Source organism: Salmo salar, chromosome 04, assembly GCF_965601325.2.
Source record: "Salmo salar chromosome 04, fSalSal1, whole genome shotgun sequence".
Lineage (NCBI taxonomy): Eukaryota > Metazoa > Chordata > Actinopteri > Salmoniformes > Salmonidae > Salmo > Salmo salar.
This window is the reverse complement of record NC_138294.1, coordinates 88,529,090-88,550,876: the sequence shown is the minus strand read 5'-3', so window position 1 is coordinate 88,550,876 and position 21,787 is coordinate 88,529,090. Positions and strand designations below refer to the sequence as shown.

The following is a 21,787-nucleotide window of genomic DNA, read 5'->3' as shown; positions in this document are numbered from 1 at the left end:
GGCAGTCATTTGAGAAACCAAGGCTGTTGAGTCTGCCGATAAGAATGTGGTGATTGACAGAGTCGAAAGCCTTGGCCAGGTCGATGAATACAGCTGCACAGTATTGTCTCTTATCGATGGCGGTTATGATATCGTTTAGGACCTTGAGCGTGGCTGAGGTGCACCCATGACCATCTCGGAAACCAGATTGCATGGCGGAGAAGGTACGGTGGGATTCGAAATGGTCGGTGATCTGTTTGTAGTGTGCATAGTGGTGGCTACATCATGTTATAGGTATGCTTGTAATCTTTAAGGATACGTGGAGCTGAGCACAGGCAGTGAATGTTCCTGAGTGGCCGAGTAACAGTTTTGTCTTAAATCTACTTGGAAATCTATGGCAAGACCTGAAAATGGTTGTTTAGCAATGATCAACAACTAATTTTACAAAGCTTGAATAATTTTGAAAAGAAGAACGGGCAAATATTGTACAATCCAGGTGTGGAAAGCGCTTAGTGACTTACCCAGAAAGACACAGCTGTAATCGCTCGCCAAGGGGCTTCTACAAAGTATTGACTCAGGGGCAGGTAACCTAGTGGTTAGAGCAGGTAGCCTAGTGGTTAGAGCAGGTAGCCTAGCGGTTAGAGGCAGGTAGCCTAGCGGTTAGAGCAGGTAGCCTAGCGGTTAGAGCAGGTAGCCTAGCGGTTAGAGGCAGGTAGCCTAGCGGTTAGAGGCAGGTAGCCTAGCGGTTAGAGGCAGGTAGCCTAGCGGTTAGAGGCAGGTAGCCTAGCAGTTAGAGCAGGTAGCCTAGTGGTTAGAGCAGGTAGCCTAGTGGTTAGAGCAGGTAGCCTGGTGGTTAGAGCAGGTAGCCTAGTGGTTAGAGCAGGTAGCCTAGTGGTTAGAGCAGGTAGCCTAGTAGTTAGAGGCAGGTAGCCTAGTGGTTAGAGCAGGTAGCCTAGTGGTTAGAGCGTTGGACCAGTAACTGAAAGGTTACAAGATAGAATCTCCGAGCTGACAAGGTAAAAATCTGTCATTCTGCCCCTGAACAAGGCAGTTAAACCCACTGTTCCTAGGCCGTCATTGAAAATAAGAATTTGTTCTTAATTAATAAAAGGTCAAATAAAAAAATGCATACTTACTACTAAATTAGATATTTCTGTATTTCATTTTCAAAAAAATGACTGGACTTTTGGGTAGGCTACATACAAACAAAATAACTGGTCTCAGTGCCAGAGACAAGGCACAGGACAATACCAAGCCACAGTTATTCTCAACTGAGTCCAAACAAGATGTGTGTAAATGTGTGTCAAGGAGTTTATTTTAAACACAGTTCTTTGGACTAAGCCCACCTTAGTGACTGACAACATTTACAGAGAGTTTTTTTTTCTCCAACCCCCATTTGCACAACATGGCCAATCACACAAACAAGACCTGTATCTGATGGGCACATGTGAGAGGGGTCTCATTCAGATTGAGGATGCCTCTGGTTTCTCTCTGCCCTGGAAGAATGGAACTCTTTGTCCTCTGGACCACGGCGACAGCTCTATTTGGGGTTAGTGAAGATACTATACATGGGGATTTTTGTGATCTGTCGACAGGGTTTGGACTAGAACATTAGTGCTTCTACATCTGCATTGCTTGTTGTTTAGAGGATTCAGGATGGGATTCTGTAACAGCACTTTGTGACATCGGCTGATGTAAAAACGGATTTATAAATTCATTATGATTGATGATAGAATGACAAGGTGACAGGAAGGGGAGGATGATGGGATGGAAGTTTAATAGTGCCTTAATAGCCCTCTCTGACATTCAGCATCCTTCCACCTCCCAATCCCTCATCTACCTCTTTAAGTGAAGCGAAAGCAGTAAGGACTAACAAGCAATAAAATACAGTCTGTGTCTAGGGGGGGGGGGGGGGGGGGGATCAAAACAAGATGTCTAGCATTAGAGCATGTGTATTCTGTCACTCTGGAAGGAGCTTTCTGTCACGATGAGGCTTTTAATTCCTAAACAACGAGAAAGGCGGAGAGGAAGGGGGGAGCAGCGGGGGGTGAATGTAGAGATGGAGATCTCTACAGGGGAATGAGTTTAACGGACACCTGCATATCTGTCTGTTGGGGAAACGCCACAGCACAGGAGGCTGTTCCAGGCCTTGTAGATTACGGTGTCTGCTGTCTAGAGTGGCGTAAGCTTGCCCTGTCTCCGAGCGTTGTCCTTTGTGGTGTGTGTGTGTGTGTGTGATTACTCAGGCCAAGGATAGCCCCCCCCCCCCCAAAAAAAATAATAATATCCAGAACAAGTCAATTAGAAAAGGATTAGAGATCCATCAGACCGTCTGACCGACCAACTAGACCAGGAGGCTAACAGGAAACTGAGAAGTCTGTCCAATCCACAGAGGTTTGAAACCGCAAGATAAAGAGAGCCAGGGAGAGACAGAACACTTGATCTTAGATTAGCACCTTCAGGGTACACCGGGGGGGGGGGGGGGGGGGGGGGTTACGGAGCAGTACAGTAAGTCAGAAGCAGAGGCAGAAACCTGCGTTTGTAATTGAATTCAAAGAGCACACATACTTATTGCTCATGCCAATCTGACATACCGTAGCGTCATTGATTGCCCAGTGAACCAGATAGACCAACTCATTAAAAAAAGGCATGTCAGTAGTTTATTCAGTCGGAACACATTCTCCATATCACGTATAATATTTTCAAGCATTACAACCAAACAAACTAAACCGTTCAATACTTTTGAACATACCTCATTTCAAGAGTAAACATATTTTGAATTGGTCAGAAACAACTTGCTAATGTAATCCATTTCCCCTTTTGGGGGGGGATTGGTTTTCTTTCTGATAGATGTCGATATATATATATATATATATATATAGATATAGATATAGATATATATTCGTTTATTTATTTAACCAGGAAAAGCCCATTGAGACACAGAGTCTCTTTTTTTCAAGGGAGACTTGGCCAAGGCAGAAACAATCATTATATATAAACTTTTAAACACCAAGCTGTATATAAATAACATTAACAGTGTGTCCTTATATATATATATATATATATATATCAATACACATACAGTACACAAATACGTGTACAAATTACACAGTATAGAAATGTAATATAACATTGGTGCGTTATGAAACAATGGAACATGTGTATAATGAATATTCCTAGTTCAATCTGTACATCAGTCTTGTCTTGATCACATTGGATTAATCATTCACAGTAGGTAACATTCAGTGCATTCAAGACCCTGTAATATAAGCCGTGAACACAAGTCACGTGTTCTCAAAAGGGACAGTTTAATTGGCCGAGCTGGTGGAGAAAGTATACAGTTTCTGAAGTGCCTAGGGTGGCTAGGTAGAAAGTGTGTACAGTCTCTATGGTTCTCTTGCTCTGTTACAGCATGAGAGAGAGACAACATGCAGATCCATGCTAAACATTTGATATGGACATCGGCTGATGTAAAAAGGGCTTTATAAATACATTTGATTGATTGATAGAATGACAAGGTGACTATAATGACATTGGTCAAATAAGTATCAATCAATCAATCTATCTATCTATCAATCAATTAGTTGGTTATTTTAAATATTGCTGTGTCCACTCCCTATTTCAGCTTCTAGTCTTCTTCTGTGTGTTCAGAATCGCCCCTGTCAATCGCCTCATGACCTACTGTCAGAGCAGTTTTGGAGGGAGCCGGAAAGCTCATCACTCCAGCACTGCATCTTCCTCCACCTCCTCTTCCTCCTGGTGGAGCTCATGTGTGACTGGGGGGGGGGGGGGGGGGGTTGGGAGTCGGGACAGGGACAGGGACAGTCCAGCCTCTAAACACTTTAACACTCACTATGGTGTGTTGTGTTGCTCATGGGTCTGCCAGTGTCCTTTAGTTACCCCTGGGACCTGGGTGAGTGATTCACGTGTTGCTATGGGGACCGCCGTCCTCCTTACCCCTTAGATAATGTTGCCCCGGGGTCCGTGGTGGGTGGCAATAGAATGCCCACCTGACCGGTGACGGTGGTTGCGATAATGGGAGTTCATGGACTTGGCAATGCGGAGGGAAAGATCAGGCCACGGCATCTCTCTCCTCGGTTTTAATCTGGAGACTGGAAAGTATTTATGACTGCTCGCTATTAATAGCGACTAGCCACCATCCACACGTTCCATTCAAGAACATGATCACTTGCCAGTCCAGTGCCAACCAGGTCATGGATGTATAAACCTCTATGTTTAGCCTATAGCAGCAGCCTGACCACCTGAACACAGAGCAAAGGGTCCTCACATTTTGTATTGTAACTTTAGACTGAGGACTCTAAATTGACCCGACATTGAACAGGGAGGGATGTTGAACTTATGAACTGTAGAACTCGTGAACTTTAATACTAGAGTTTGAGAACGAATGAATCCCTATAGGTCGTTGTAAAGGGGCCTGGGGCATGTTGGTTATCAGGCTGAGAGTTGTCAAATGTTAGGGCATGGATGTTGGTTAATTGGTGCTGTAGTTTAGTTTAGTTTGCTGATTTGGTGGTTGGTTCTGAGAACTCATGGTGTTCATGCTGGTGGTGGTGGTGGTGGTGGTGGTGCGGCTCGCTCGCGTCGGAATGCCTTCCTCTAATTGAGCTGTGACAGGCCCATCGCCATGGCGACAGAAGCCACGAGGAGCACGACGCTGGCCAGTACCACTGCGCCTCCAGACCGGTACACTACGCGACGGTTCAGGCGCTGCACCGGCCGGAAGGTATCCACCATGTCCTTGCCATCCTTAAACTGGAGTTCTGAAAACTTAAGCAGCTGGAAGACAGAACCAACAGGCAGACACACAAAGGTCACAGAGAGACGCAGCTGATACTAATAATAGTAAAAATAAGTAGCATCACATCAAACGAACAGTGTATCTACTGGTAGGGTTTGTTCAACTACTCGAATAACTACTCTATAACTGTTCTGAATGCTACGGTTCTCCACCGTATAACTGTTCTGAATGCTACGGTTCTCCGCCATATAACTGTTCTGAATGCTACGGTTCTCCACCGTATAACTGTTCTGAATGCTACGATTCTCCACCGCATAACTGTTCTGAATGCTACGGTTCTCCACCCCATAACTGTTCTGAATGCTACGGTTCTCCACCCCATAACTGTTCTGAATGCTACGGTTCTCCACTGTATAACTGTTCTGAATGCTACGGTTCTCCACCGCATAACTGTTCTGAATGCTACGGTTCTCCACCGTATAACTGTTCTGAATGCTACGGTTCTCCACCCCATAACTGTTCTGAATGCTACGGTTCTCCACCGTATAACTGTTCTGAATGCTACGGTTCTCCACCCCATAACTGTTCTGAATGCTACGGTTCTCCACCGTATAACTGTTCTGAATGCTACGGTTCTCCACCATATAACTGTTCTGAATGCTTCGGTTCTCCACCGTATAACTGTTCTGAATGCTACGGTTCTCCACCGCATAACTGTTCTGAATGCTACGGTTCTCCACCCCATAACTGTTCTGAATGCTACGGTTCTCCACCATATAACTGTTCTGAATGCTTCGATTCTCCACCGCATAACTGTTCTGAATGCTACGGTTCTCCACCGTATAACTGTTCTGAATGCTACGGTTCTCCACCATATAACTGTTCTGAATGCTACGATTCTCCACCGCATAACTGTTCTGAATGCTACGGTTCTCCACCGCATAACTGTTCTGAATGCTATGATTCTCCACCGCATAACTGTTCTGAATGCTACGGTTCTCCACCGCATAACTGTTCTGAATGCTTCGGTTCTCCACCGTATAACTGTTCTGAATGCTACGATTCTCCACCGCATAACTGTTCTGAATGCTACGGTTCTCCACCGCATAACTGTTCTGAATGCTACGGTTCTCCACCGTATAACTGTTCTGAATGCTACGTTTCTCCACCCCATAACTGTTCTGAATGCTACGGTTCTCCACCCCATAACTGTTCTGAATGCTACGGTTCTCCACCCCATAACTGTTCTGAATGCTACGGTTCTCCACCCCATAACTGTTCTGAATGCTACGGTTCTCCACCGTATAACTGTTCTGAATGCTACGGTTCTCCACCGTATAACTGTTCTGAATGCTACGGTTCTCCACCACATAACTGTTCTGAATGCTACGGTTCTCCACCGTATAACTGTTCTGAATGCTACGGTTCTCCACCCCATAACTGTTCTGAATGCTACGGTTCTCCACCGCATAACTGTTCTGAATGCTACGGTTCTCCACCGTATAACTGTTCTGAATGCTACGGTTCTCCACCGCATAACTGTTCTGAATGCTACGGTTCTCCGCCATATAACTGTTCTGAATGCTACGGTTCTCCACCGTATAACTGTTCTGAATGCTACGGTTCTCCACCCCATAACTGTTCTGAATGCTACGGTTCTCCACCGTATAACTGTTCTGAATGCTACGATTCTCCACCGCATAACTGTTCTGAATGCTACGGTTCTCCACCGCATAACTGTTCTGAATGCTACGGTTCTCCACCGCATAACTGTTCTGAATGCTACGGTTCTCCACCGTATAACTGTTCTGAATGCTACGGTTCTCCACCCCATAACTGTTCTGAATGCTACGGTTCTCCACCCCATAACTGTTCTGAATGCTACGGTTCTCCACCACATAACTGTTCTGAATGCTACGGTTCTCCACCGTATAACTGTTCTGAATGCTACGGTTCTCCACCACATAACTGTTCTGAATGCTACGGTTCTCCACCCCATAACTGTTCTGAATGCTACGGTTCTCCACCCCATAACTGTTCTGAATGCTACGGTTCTCCACCGTATAACTGTTCTGAATGCTACGGTTCTCCACCCCATAACTGTTCTGAATGCTACGGTTCTCCACCCCATAACTGTTCTGAATGCTACGGTTCTCCACCGTATAACTGTTCTGAATGCTACGGTTCTCCACCCCATAACTGTTCTGAATGCTACGGTTCTCCACCCCATAACTGTTCTGAATGCTACGGTTCTCCACCGTATAACTGTTCTGAATGCTACGGTTCTCCACCCCATAACTGTTCTGAATGCTACGGTTCTCCACCACATAACTGTTCTGCTTTCAGAGTGTTTCCTAATGTACCAACAAGACGTTGGGTTAAACGGCTGCTGTACCTGGTTTTTGCTGAGAGGAATTGGCTTCTCAAACACGGTCCAGACCACAGACTCAGTGCAGTTGGGGGTGGTGAGGGAGCCTTTGTAACGGTAGTAGTTGGTCAGGTTCTGCTGGGGAGGAATCAGCTGCTCCAGAGACACAGCACTCAGAGTGGCTTGAGCATCTGCAACAGCACAGCGTACAATCAGAAACATTGAGCCCTGAAACAAATGGAGACAAATTGTATCTGCTACACAGAACTTATATTAAATCTTAGCAAAACATTGGTGTTGGTACATGCCAACAGACAAGACATGGGAGAAACATAGAGCATTGAAACAGATTGTATCTGCGATGCACAAGTTACATACAAAAGGGTACATTAATCTTAGCATGAATTCATGAAAATATTTGGCATCTCGAGGCAGATAGGACAAGACACAGAGGAAAGCATTGAAGACATTAGTGAAGACATCAAATCTCCTCAGTCTCTCTCGTTGCATGTCAATTAAATGAAACTGTAAGGATGAACAGTATCTGCTATACAGGAGCATAACGTATCATGTACATTATTACATGTACAAAGATGCTTCCAGCTTCGTACATCCAATTTATGATACATGCCATATCTTCAGCAAGATGGATCTGAATAACCCATACATTAGTTATGAAATATACTCACCAGTCGTACTGATGCTCTGGAGAGATCTAACATTAGCGATAAAATATACTCACCAGTCGTACTGATGCTCTGGAGAGATCTAACATTAGCGATAAAATATACTTACCAGTCGTACTGATGCTCTGGAGAGATCTAACATTAGCGATAAAATATACTCACCAGTCGTACTGATGCTCTGGAGAGATCTAACATTAGCGATAAAATATACTCACGAGTCGTCCTGATGCTCTGGAGAGCTTTTACAATGGGGTCATATTTTCGGTTTTCACTGAGAGATTCCTGACGATGGTACAAAATAAGAATCATGACTCGAGTATACAGTGCCTTCAGAGAGTATTCACACCCCTTGACCTTTTCCACACTTTGTTGAGTTACAGCCTGCATTTCAAATGGATTTACATTTAGATGTTGTGTCAATGGCCTATGCATAATACCCCATAATGTCAAAGTGGAATTAAGTTTTTCTATTTCTTTTCATTAATAAAAAAAAACAACAAGCTGGAAGGTCTTGAGTCAATAAGTATTCAACCCCTTTGTTATGGCAGACCTAAATAAGTTCAGGAGTAAACATTTGCTTAACAAGTCACATAATAAGTTGCATGGACTCACTGTGTGCAATAATAGTGTTTAACATTATATTTTTAAGGACTACCTCAGCTCTGTACCCCACATATACAGATAATTGTAAGGTTCCTCAGTCAGGCAGTGAATTTCAAACACAGGTTCAACCACGAAGACCAGAGAGGTTTCCAATGCCTCGCAAAGAAGGACACCAATTGGTAAATGGGTAAAAAATAAACAAATATTTAAAAAAGCAGACATTGAATATCCCTTTGAGCATGGTGAAGTTATTAATTACATTTAGGATGGTGTATCAATACACCCAGTAACGAGAAGAAACCGGTGTCCTTCCTAACTTCCTTCCTAACTCAGTTGCCGGAGAGGAAGGAAACCGCTCAGGGATTTCACCATGAGGCCAATGGTGACTTTGTAACTATTCTAGAGTTTAATGGCTGTGATAGGAGAAAACAGAAGACGGATCAACAACATTGTAGTTACTTCTCAATACTAACCTAAATGACAGAGTGATGATAAGGAAGCCTGTACAGAATACAAATACTACAAAACATGCATCCTGTTTGGAACAAGGCACTAAAGTAATACTGCACAAAATGTGCCAAAGCAATTCACTTTTTGTCCTGAATACAAAGTGTTATGTTTGTGTCAAATCCAATACAACACATTACTGAGTACCATTCTCCATGTTTTCAAGCATAGTGGTGGCTGCATCATGTTATGGGTATACTTGTAATCGTTAAGAACTGGGGAGTTTTGCAGGATAAAAAATAAATGGAATGAAGTTAAGCACAGGAAAAACCCTATCCAAAAACTATGGCAAGACCTGAAAATGGTTGTCTAGCAATGATCAAGAACCAATTTGACAGAGCTTGAAGAATTTTGAAAAGAATAAATGGGCAAATGTTGAACAATCCAGGTGTGGAAAGCTCTTAGATATTTAACCAGAAAGACTCACAGCTGTAATCACTGCCAAAGGTGCTTCTTCAAAGTATTGACTCAGGGGTGAATACTTATTTAAATTAGATATTTATGTATTTAATTTTCAATAAATTTGCTAACTTTTCTACAAAATATGATTTCCCTTTGTCATTATGGGGTATAGTGTGTAGATGGGTGAGAAAAACAACAATGTAATCCATTTTGAATTCAGGCTGTAACACAACAAAACGTAGAATACGTCAAGGGGAGTGAATACTTTCTGAATGCACTAAATATACGTCAATATATAAAACACACAGTATATCACATACAAGACAAATGCTGGGTGCTATGATGTCATTTCATTTACAAGTGTTGCCACGGATATGTGTATTCAAAAGTCAAAGACTGACTGGCTATGGCAAAGACCATTCAAACATATTGAAATGTTAACCTCGTAGAAGAATCCCAGGACTGCAACTCCGGATGGATCTTTCAAGGCATCTCCCAAGTTTGAGTGCTGCTGTTTCATGTGAACAATATGCAGCTGTAGAAAAGTAAATAGAAAAGTCCTTATCACTCTGAGACTTTGTAGCATTTTTAAAAACCTTCATCTGGACTCCGTTTCAGCTCATTTTCAATTGGACTGCGATCCTCTGTTATGGATTGACACTGATAAGAACATTTAAAGAAACAAAAATATAAAAAGTGTGTTCGTGTGCGTCAAAATCAAAATCAAACTTTATTGGTCACACACACACACACACGGTTAGCAGATGTTATTGAGAGTGTAGCGAAATGCTTGTGCTTCTGGTTCCGACAGTGCAGTAATATCTAACAAGTAATCTAACAATTCCACAACAACTTCCTAATACACACAAATCTAAGTAAAGGAATGGAATAAGAATATATAACTATAAATATATGGATGAGCAATGACAGAGCGGCATACGCAAGATGAAATAGATGGTATAAAACACAGTATATTGCATCTTGCCTACGCCGCTCAGTGTGTGTGTGTGTGTGTGTGTGTGTGTGTGTGTGTGTGTGTGTGTGTGTGTGTGTGTGTGTGTCAGACAGTGGCTGTCCTACATAACATTACCTCCATGGGGTACTGCTCTCCGTCGATGGTGTGTTCTGATCCTGGTCCTCCGTTCTTGCCCCAGTGCAGGTGGAACTGCACTGCCTTATAGGGCGTCTCCAGGTCTCCACCAATCACATAGGCATCGTGAGGCACGCTCACCTGAACTGGAGGGGATAACACAGTGGAAATTAGATTAACTGAAATATAGATGTTATATAGATCTTTCTAGATTTTTGTTGCTAGGAAACGACATGCTTCTGGAGGGAAGTGGTGGGTTATTGGGATCAACAACAACATGTTTTGTCTTTGAATGTAAACAATTTCAATAAATAAAAGCATCTTCACATAATTTAGATAAAGTTCAGGTAGGCATGAGGAAAGACTGTTTAGTGGCCTTAATGAAACATACCAGAGTGTCCGTTGAAAGACTGTTCAGGGGCCTTAATGAAACATGCCAGAGTGTCCATTGAAAGACTGTTCAGGGGCCTTAATGAAACATACCAGAGTGTCCGTTGAAAGACTGTTCAGGGGCCTTAATGAAACATACCTGAGTGTCCGTTGTTTTTGATCAGGCCTTGGAAGGAATCCTGGTACTGTTTGAACTGGAAGGGTGTGAGGCGCATGTCTGGTACGGTCTTCCTGTGGACGATGTTGATGGGGGATTGGTTCTCGCCAGCACAGACTCTGTTGACATGATCCCACTTCTCTGGTCCTGTAGAACAGTGAGGATAAAAATACACATCATTCGGGTGACAGCATGTTCTAGTTTATTATATCTGTCTGAGTACAAATGTTTTGAGGAGTGGGTAAGTGTTTCATCGGGAGGGAGGGAGGGAAGGAGGGAGGGAGGGAGGGAGGGAGGGAAGGAGTGAGTGAGTGAGTGAGTGAGTGAGTGAGTGAGTGAGTGAGTGAGTGAGTGAGTGAGTGAGTGAGTGAGGGAGGGAGGGAGGGAGGGAGGGAGGGAGGGAGGGAGGGAAGGAGTGAGTGAGAGAGGGAGGGAGGGAGGGAGGGAGTGAGAGAGGGAGGGAAGGAGTGAGTGAGTGAGTGAGTGAGTGAGGGAGGGAGGGAGTGAGTGAGTGAGTGAGTGAGTGAGTGAGTGAGTGAGTGAGTGAGTGAGGGAGGGAGTGAGTGAGGGAAGGAGTGAGTGAGTGAGTGAGTGAGTGAGTGAGTGAGTGAGTGAGTGAGTGAGTGAGTGAGTGAGTGAGTGAGTGAGTGAGGGAGGGAGGGAGGGAGGGAGGGAGGGAGGGAGGGAGGGAGGGAGGGAAGGAGTGAGTGAGTGAGTGAGTGAGTGAGTGAGTGAGTGAGTGAGTGAGTGAGTGAGGGAGTGAGGGAGGGAGGGAGGGAGGGAGGGAGGGAGGGAGGGAGGGAGGGAGGGAGGGAGGGAGGGAGGGAGGGAGGGGTTTGGATGGATGGACAGGTTTGGACGGATGGACAGGTGGAAAGGAAGTGGATTTATTGCTGTAACTGTCAAGTCCCTGCTTAAATAACTTGAACTTGTGATTGTGACATGACAAAGATGAACTAAAGGACACAGTCAGAGCAGAGTCTTCACTGTGTTGTGTGGACAGATTTAACATGACATTTCTTCTTCATCACTGTGTTGTGTGGACAGATTTAACATGACATTTCTTCTTCATCACTGTGTTGTGTGGACAGATTTAACATGACATTTCTTCTTCATCACTGTGTTGTGTGGACAGATTCAACATGACATTTCTTCTTCATCACTGTGTTGTGTGGACAGATTTAACATGACATTTCTTCTTCATCACTGTGTTGTGTGGACAGATTTAACATGACATTTCTTCTTCATCACTGTGTTGTGTGGACAGATTCAACATGACATTTCTTCTTCATCACTGTGTTGTGTGGACAGATTTAACATGACATTTCTTCTTCATCACTGTGTTGTGTGGACAGATTTAACATGACATTTCTTCTTCATCACTGTGTTGTGTGGACAGATTTAACATGACATTTCTTCTTCATCACTGTGTTGTGTGGACAGATTTAACATGACATTTCTTCTTCATCACTGTGTTGTGTGGACAGATTCAACATGACATTTCTTCTTCATCACTGTGTTGTGTGGACAGATTTAACATGACATTTCTTCTTCATCACTGTGTTGTGTGGACAGATTTAACATGACATTTCTTCTTCATCACTGTGTTGTGTGGACAGATTTAACATGACATTTCTTCTTCATCACTGTGTTGTGTGGACAGATTTAACATGACATTTCTTCTTCATCACTGTGTTGTGTGGACAGATTTAACATGACATTTCTTCTTCATCACTGTGTTGTGTGGACAGATTTAACATGACATTTCTTCTTCATCACTGTGTTTCAAACTCACCATCACAAGGGGTGTCACAGGTATGTTGGGACTGGTAGCACCAATCTGAAACAACATGACAAATATCAGTATGTCATACATGATCAGAATACATTCTAATCCTATGGCGGCCCCATACATTCTAATCCTATGGCGGCCCCATACATTCTAATTCTATGGCCCCATACATTCTAATCCTACGGCAGCCCCATACATTCTAAAGCTATGGCCCAATATATTCTAATTCTATGGCCCAATATATTCTAATTCTATGGCCCCATACATTCTAATTCTATGGCCCCATACATTCTAATTCTATGGCCCCATACATTCTAATTCTATGGCCCAATATATTCTAATTCTATGGCCCCATACATTCTAATGCTATGGCCCAATATATTCTAATTCTATGGCCCCACACACTCCATTTATATATCTCTTTCTGGACGGAGGCAGTTATCACCCGAGTAAACAATGTTTATACACTCATCATATTGTTAACCCTCACAGTTAACAACATTCTGCACTGCAGTCTATTTTGAGAACTAAGGGGAGGGAGGAGGATGGACGTTACGAACAGCAGTTATTCTGGAGAATGACCAGAAACCGCATCCGCAAGATTTCAAAGATATTTATCAAATCTGACTATTATCAATAGTTCCTTTATTTTCGCTTTTCCGCAAACAATGAATTGTTCAAGTTTTGCTTAAAGTCAACTGTTATTGCCGGTCATACAAATGCTCCTAATACACAGGAATTGTGTTTTCTATTGTTCAAGTACACAAAGGCACACTAACAAGTTTACGTGCTATCAGAATAAATACAATTTTTTTTTAAAATATTTAACATCAAAGGACAACTTCTCACGCTTGTTTTGAAAGTTTATTAATATTTCACAATGGACTTACATGTTTCCATTTAGCTCTTGCTCCGAGACAAATATCTACTGCTGTCTCACAGATCGAATATTTATGGAAATACAAAAGCTGAATATACAGTGTTATTAGTGCTGGACTGGAAGTTTCTCCTCCCGGAGCTGAAGGAAGTGCTGTGAATTGGGTACAAATTCCTGGTTTCTTTTTTTGCCACCGTTAGTTGGTAAGCCCATTTCCTTCTGGTGTGATCATGGCTATAAAAAAAAAATAAGCACAAATAAACTCTGCAGGGGGTCTAGACTTGGAAGGTCACAGAGTGTACCCATATGGTGCCATTATTAATATAATGTTTTCAATAAATAAATAACCTTCAAGCTGATCAAAGAAAAGAGCCAGCACCATACAGGGAGGAAGATAAATAAGTAGCAGGAGCACTTTGGGTACTCCAAAACAACCACAGGTGCTCTAGTATTAAAATAGAACTAAACAATTATAACCACAAATAGATGCTAAGTGGCATAAAAAAAATCCAAGTCCTGACACTGTTGTGGGTTTGCACCTTTTGGGGTCCCTAAACTAAATTTGGTTTGCCCCCCCCCCCCCACACACTCCCTTTGCAGTAGAACATTAAAGTGGTAGCATTGTCTGAAATGTGTTATAAAATTGCAGCATTTTGTTTGCACGCAATTGCAAAATGTCTACAATTGCAGAAAACTTGCTTTAAAACTAACATTTTCTTTACAACACCATGGCAAAATGTGTAGAATTGCAAATCAAATTTGTATTTTAAGGTTATTTTCCTGCAATTCTACACATTTTGCAATTGCGTGCAAATAAAATGCTGTAATTTTATAACACATTTCAGACAATTCTACTCATTTTGCCATGAGGCAGAGAAATATATATATTTTTTGCAGTTTTACAGCTAATTTCCAGCAATTCTATCCATTTTGCCATGGGGTGGAGATATATTTTTGCCGTTTTAAAGCTAATTTGTTGCAATTCTACACATTTTGCCATGACTTATGGCATGTTAATATGATATCTGAGTGAGAGTGACTAACACAATCAATAGAGGCCCCATGGAGGTCAGGGCCCTGGGCACTTATCCTGTGAGCCCGGTCAGTGTTCGGCCATGATTACTACAAGTCCAGATAGCTCCAATCTAAACATTGTTAGCTGACATGGCTAACTACCAATCTAAACATTGTTAGCTGACATGGCTAACTACCAATCTAAACATTGTTAGCTGACATGGCTAACTACCAATCTAAACATTGTTAGCTGACATGGCTAACTACCAATCTAAACATTGTTAGCTGACATGTCTAACTACCAATCTAAACATTGTTAGCTGACATGGCTAACTACCAATCTAAACATTGTTAGCTGACATGGCTAACTACCAATCTAAACATTGTTAGCTGACTAGGCTAACTACCAATCTAAACATTGTTAGCTGACTAGGCTAACTACCAATCTAAACATTGTTAGCTGACATGGCTAACCACCAATCTAAACATTGTTAGCTGACTAGGCTAACTACCAATCTAAACGTTGTTAGCTGACATGGCTAATTTATTGACTGTTAGTGACTGACGTAACAATAGATAAACTTCTAAATTGCACCTGGTGTGTTGTATTATTCTTACTCTCAATAGTAAGTTCAGACCCCGACACAGTTCCTAAAATAGTTGCCGGGGGCCCTAAGCAACCGCTTTTGTCACGTATACCTGGAGTCGGACCAGGGTTTGCAAGTTGAAAAGCCTTTAAATGTGTGGGCTAAGTCATAATTAAAATGTACCAACGCCTATCGGCTAATGCCTTCATTGACCAAGTAGCCTCCCCTTCTACCTTGGCCTACATAATCCCTACCCCAACTTCCACCTGTAGAATTACTAATGCCTTCATTGGCCAAGTAGCCTCCCCTTCTACCCTGGCCTACATAATCCCTAACCCAACTTCCACCTGTAGAATTACTTCTAAGAGTTAAACTTCCTAGATGACTTCATGTCCGTTACCAAACGCACTAGCAGCACCATCACAACCGTTATCTTTTCACTATTGTCCAACAAAAGAAGATTAATATGCTCTAAAGGCATTTGTAAACATTTGGAATAGTGTATTTTGAATAGTGTATTTTAAATGGCATTTGTAAACCATGCATGAGTGGAATAGTGTATTTGAATACTGCTTTTCTCAGAGGAATAGGTATGGTGTGTATTAACGCATTTTATAAACTTACACAGTCCTTAACACAGTCCTTAATGTCAATCAATTATCCTATAAACAAAGCCTGCTTCTGTTAATTGGCATCTAATCAGATTTCCGTGCTCACAATTCCTGTGTGACCAATAGCTGATCTGCTGATAGTTCAGACCTCGACGCTGCTTTGATCTTTATACCAATGCAGGGCAAAGTAACATTGAACAATGGGTTCTCAAATGGTGTTGAACTGAGTGCGCACTCCCAGGGGAGCGAGGTTTTGAGCAGCCAAGAAATAGGAAACTGTCAAAGAGAAACAAAAGGCAACGAAAGAAAAATAAATAAGTCTGTCTGCACATTTGCAGACTTCATTAGGATATTAGGACGTGTTAAACAAAGACAGCGGAGAGAGAGATCTGAGATGTGTCATGGTGATCTCTATGCCGTACACAACCGCTCTCCACACGTATCACAGTCTGTAGGTTGTATAGGGAATTTACTCTCGACTAGATATAGACAATTACACAACCTGGTCTCAGAGAATTTCGTATTATTCGGTACGTAAATTTGGAACACTCCATTTTGTATGATATGTTATGTTTTGTATGGTATGTATTCATTTGTGGATGTTCATCACCCATTTCATACGGTATGTTACAAATTACAATTCGTATTATATGTTACAAATTACAATTCGTATTATATATTACGAATATGTAAAACGTACAATAAGTTACGAATTTGCAAACATACAATATGTTACAAATTTACAAAACGTATGATATGTTATGAATTCTAGCTAGGTGGGGTAGGTTAGCTAACATTAACTAGCAGGCTAATATTAGCTAGGCTAGGGGTTAGGGTTAGGGGTTAATGTTAGGATTAAGTTTACAGTATGTGTTAGGTTAAAGGGGAAGGGTTAAGGTTAGGGGAAGGGTTAGCTAACATGCTAAGTAGTGGCAAAGTAGCTAAAAGGTAGTAAGTAGTTGAAAACTTGCTAACTATCTAAACTGATGAGATTCGAACTCGCAACCTTTGGGTTGCTAGATGTTTGCGTTATACACCCACCCCGACCAACCACCCTACATATTATACTAATTTGAACATCTCTGTTTTACATTTACTATGTTACGTCTAGTCTATGAGACTAGGCTGAATTACAAGGGGATATGAAAGAACCATAATAATCAAAGGTTTACAGATGATATAGCAAATGGGGCTTTGGTGATATTCAAGTGGTTGGCATGAGGTCAGTGTGTCTTTTGGGATGCAAAGGGAACAATTCCTCTATCATTTTTATTGGTCAGTTAAGAATCAATTGTTATTTACAATGACGGTATACAGCGGCCAAACCCGGACGACGCTGGGCCAATTGTGCGCCGCCCTATGGGACTCCCAATCACGGTCGGTTGTGATACAGCCTGGATTCGAACCAGGGTGTCTGTAATGACGCCTCTAGCACTGAGATGCAGTGCCTTAGCAGCTGCGCCGCTCGTGAGCCCCAAAGAGCAGAAGTGACATCAGACAGTGCACAAACCAACCAGTTCAACCATCTGCATTTGCCCACTTGAGAAAATATTTTTGATATAATGTGATGTAGCTATTTGATAGGCTATGACTTGGGGAGCAATTGGTGAATTGGCATACGGGGATTTTTTGTTGTTGTGTGGATTCAAATAGTGAAAGCTCAAGGTCAAAGGCATCTTCTTATCAGATGCAAAAGCAACGTAGCATGATATTTACTTTTGTGGCTGCTATCTTCATCCAAATAGTATGGTATCCAATTTCGTTCTCAGTGGGGACAGCACGATGTACTCGACATCCGCAGAGCAGGCAGCCTCATGCAGCCTATAGTTCCTGAGCGCGTTACCCATTTCACAACTGGGGAAAGCCAACAGATCATGTATTTTTTGTCAATGAAACCGTTAGACCTACCTGTATAAGATGTGAGTTCTCGTGTGTTTTTCCCATGAAAACGTTTGTAGAGATTTAGCGTTTATCCGCAGCTTGTTTTTTGGAGCTCATGCTGCGTCTCGTTGCGGCAAGCACGCAAGTCTCTCTCATTGGCTCGTGCTGAATTCCGTATAGGGTGCAGGTGCACGTGGAAGAATGAATGGGGATCGCTTGATATAACGGAGCTGTTTTCAAAATCCGATTCTGCTTCTCTGTTCGTTTTCTTTTAATAGTTGACCAGCATAATCTAGCGGTCATCATGTTAACACCTCAAAGCTGACACCTTTGGCATATTGATTTGTTGACAGACAGAGACACTTTAGTTTCACTGTATGTCTTTGAACTTTACTGTGCCACAGTGCTTTCCTGGTGAGGGGATGGAGAACGGTGGATCTCTCTGCCAGCAACGCGTGTGAAATCTCGATGATGGACATGATGGCAGGTGTTGAATCGCATTTACGCGCGCGTTTGGCGGTGATGATATGCGGTGCGCGGGACGGAAGCATCTCTTTCATGTTTCAGGCTAGTTGTGATCATAAGGTAGTATCCTACATACGTTTTTTTTAAAATATATATATCAAGTTAGCCTGAGAAGTGTTTTCAATTTCATAGATGCTGAAATATAACATTGGATGATATCTGAGAGGCGGCTCGCCGACATTGGATTTTATAAAGCCAAACAGGACCTTTCCAAATGAAAGGTAATTTCAACTTCAAAGAACTTATACCAAAAATATAACAGCTAAAACTGACTTCAACCAGTTGTTTTTAACGTGTTATTGGTCTACTTGGTATATTTTAATAAACCTATGCTTGAAAGCTTATCAAATATGAAATAAATATATTTGTTGCCGTTTAATAAAAATAAAAAAATACATGTAAACCCTCAATTACAACATCAACAATGTAAATGGAAATCAGTAGTCTGTCTTTCAAAACGGAACAATGATCAGGTACATCATGAATAAATAGGCTAATCAGAGGATGATCAGAGGATGTAATGTGATCTCACTATTTTACCTCAAAGCTTTGAATGGTAGGAAATTAGTACGTTGTCGCCTGTTTACTTACATTGGATAAGTTTGACTACAAAATAATTTTTACATATATATTTATTGACCTAGTATATATATATATATACATATATATATATATTTTTACTATACAATAAGTAAATTCCTACTTATCAATATATTTTTAGTTTCCCCGTTTATTTATGAAAATTAGATTCACAAATCTAATTTATTGAACGATTGTATAGTTTATACAGATATTACAGCTTTCATTCCAAGTTCAGAATACAATTAATTAAAAATCGACTCACCTGCACCGGCGCAGATTTTTAAAAAGGATGCCAGAAAAACGGCCAGGATGGGATGCTGCATTTTGGAGAGCGTCTCTGCCAGGTTCGAGCGGCGCAGGGCAACAACACAATGAGTATTTTTTTTCAATGTGATCGCATTCTTCTTCCAAGAGGGTCTTATACTTATCTATCATCCTACTCAACAGGAAACAGCCCACCCCTGGCCCCTCCCCCTCGGATATTACTTCTATTGAACATCCTCAACCGATATCTTCTCTAATCGAACAACTGTACACGAGAGGGCGTGTTAAACGTCTGCCACTAAACGAACACCATGCAGGTAGAGATTACCTCTGAGAGACTACCTCTGATTTACTTAAGCAGCATATCACAAACAATACAACTTTATTGTCCCCCCCTCCCCAGCACACATAACAGTTGAGTCAAGCACAGGTTCAAGCTGCAGTACACCTCTCTTGAATGGAGAGCATGCTGTGGGGTCAAGGGCCTTGCTCAAGGACCAATGGTAGGGGAATGTCTTGAGGATGTGAACCCAGCAGCCCTCCAGTTATCAGCACCTTTTCCAGCGCCCGGCCCCAGGTATCGAACCGGACACCTTTCAGCTACAGATCCAACTCTTTAACCGCTGGGCTACCTACCACCCCAAATATATATCCTGTATATTTGTTCTGACCCCGACTTTAAATATCACTGTCCTACTGGATACGGTGGATACCTCAGAAAGATGACAGAGAGTTGATAAACATCCAGCAGGCCAGGGTCTGTGTGTGTGTCCATGGTGGAGAGGTATTTCCCCTCTGAAATGAGCATGGTACTGGGTTACAGGTTGCTATAACCTGCCTGTAACCCAGTAACATGCTCTTTCCAGAGGGGGAATACCTCTCCACCATGGACACACACAAGCACAATATGCCCGACCCAAGCTGTGCTGCTCCGATAGCTGCTACTGTGCTGAAAAGGAACCGATGGTGGATTGGTAAGCAGGTCAGCCCAGTACAGCTCGGTTAGGTTGGGCTCAGTACTGTGACATTCTTGTAACATTTGAAGCACTTAATAAGGTTCCTTCTGTTTATCGTTTTCATTTTCAACCCCTCTTCAAATATGCTTAATAGTACTGCCCCCCTCTGTACCACTAGGGTTTCCATTCTACTGCCCCCCTCTGTACCACTAGGGTTTCCATTCTACTGTCCCCCTCTGTACCACTAGGGTTTCCATTCTACTGTCCCCCTCTGTACCACTAGGGTTTCCATTCTACTGTCCCCCTCTGTACCACTAGGGTTTCCATTCTACTGCCCCCCTCTGTACCACTAGGGTTTCCATTCTACTGTCCCCCTCTGTACCACTAGGGTTTCCATTCTACTGTCCCCCTCTGTACCACTAGGGTTTCCATTCTACTGTCCCCCTCTGTCCAACTAGGGTTTCCATTCTACTGTCCCCCTCTGTACCACTAGGGTTTCCATTCTACTGTCCCCCTCTGTACCACTAGGGTTTCCATTCTACTGTCCCCCTCTGTACCACTAGGGTTTCCATTCTACTGTCCCCCTCCGTACCACTAGGGTTTCCATTCTACTGTCCCCCTCTGTACCACTAGGGTTTCCATTCTACTGTCCCCCTCTGTACCACTAGGGTTTCCATTCTACTGTCCCCCTCTGTACCACTAGGGTTTCCATTCTACTGTCCCCCTCTGTACCACTAGGGTTTCCATTCTACTGTCCCCCTCTGTACCACTAGGGTTTCCATTCTACTGTCCCCCTCTGTACCACTAGGGTTTCCATTCTACTGTCCCTCTCTGTACCACTAGGGTTTCCATTCTACTGTCCCCCTCTGTACCACTAGGGTTTCCATTCTACTGTCCCTCTCTGTACCACTAGGGTTTCCATTCTACTGTCCCCCTCTGTACCACTAGGGTTTCCATTCTACTGTCCCCCTCTGTACCACTAGGGTTTCCATTCTACTGTCCCCCTCTGTACCACTAGGGTTTCCATTCTACTGTCCCCCTCTGTACCACTAGGGTTTCCATTCTACTGTCCCTCTCTGTACCACTAGGGTTTCCATTCTACTGTCCCCCCCGTACCACTAGGGTTTCCATTCTACTGTCCCCCCCGTACCACTAGGGTTTCCATTCTACTGTCCCCCTCTGTACCACTAGGGTTTCCATTCTACTGTCCCCCTCTGTACCACTAGGGTTTCCATTCTACTGTCCCCCCCGTACCACTAGGGTTTCCATTCTACTGTCCCCCTCTGTACCACTAGGGTTTCCATTCTACTGTCCCCCTCTGTACCACTAGGGTTTCCATTCTACTGTCCCCCTCCGTACCACTAGGGTTTCCATTCTACTGTCCCCCTCCGTACCACTAGGGTTTCCATTCTACTGTCCCCCTCCGTACCACTAGGGTTTCCATTCTACTGTCCCCCTCTGTACCACTAGGGTTTCCATTCTACTGTCCCCCTCTGTACCACTAGGGTTTCCATTCTACTCTCCCCCTCTGTACCACTAGGGTTTCCATTCTACTGTCCCTCTCTGTACCACTAGGGTTTCCATTCTACTGTCCCCCTCTGTACCACTAGGGTTTCCATTCTACTGTCCCCCTCTGTACCACTAGGGTTTCCATTCTACTGTCCCCCTCCGTACCACTAGGGTTTCCATTCTACTGTCCCCCTCCGTACCACTAGGGTTTCCATTCTACTGTCCCCCTCTGTACCACTAGGGTTTCT

The 21,787-nt window shown here is 42.9% G+C and overlaps 1 protein-coding gene across 1 annotated transcript; it reads right to left on the bottom strand.

Moving 5' to 3' along the window:
* Nucleotides 1-4,445: 4,445 nt before the first annotated feature.
* Nucleotides 4,446-19,221, bottom strand: ca4a (carbonic anhydrase 4a). Its single transcript, XM_014198217.3, has 8 exons — nucleotides 19,073-19,221; nucleotides 12,737-12,781; nucleotides 10,924-11,088; nucleotides 10,395-10,540; nucleotides 9,747-9,839; nucleotides 8,008-8,074; nucleotides 7,134-7,297; nucleotides 4,446-4,776 (listed from the first exon to the last, which is right to left on the bottom strand). Exons 1-8 carry the CDS (start codon nucleotides 19,131-19,133, stop codon nucleotides 4,597-4,599), a joined length of 921 nt encoding a protein of 306 aa, XP_014053692.1. The 5' UTR covers nucleotides 19,134-19,221; the 3' UTR covers nucleotides 4,446-4,596.
* Between the last annotated feature and the right edge of the window lie 2,566 nt (nucleotides 19,222-21,787).

Coding starts and splice junctions, on each gene's coding strand:
- ca4a (XM_014198217.3), bottom strand. CDS start 19,133: ATGCAGCATCCCATCCTGGCCGTTTTTCTGGCATCCTTTTTAAAAATC. Junction 10,541..10,923: donor CAAAAACAACGGACACTCAG/GTATGTTTCATT, acceptor TATCCCCTCCAG/TTCAGGTGAGCGTGCCTCAC. Junction 8,075..9,746: donor TCCTGGGATTCTTCTACGAG/GTTAACATTTCA, acceptor TACCATCGTCAG/GAATCTCTCAGTGAAAACCG.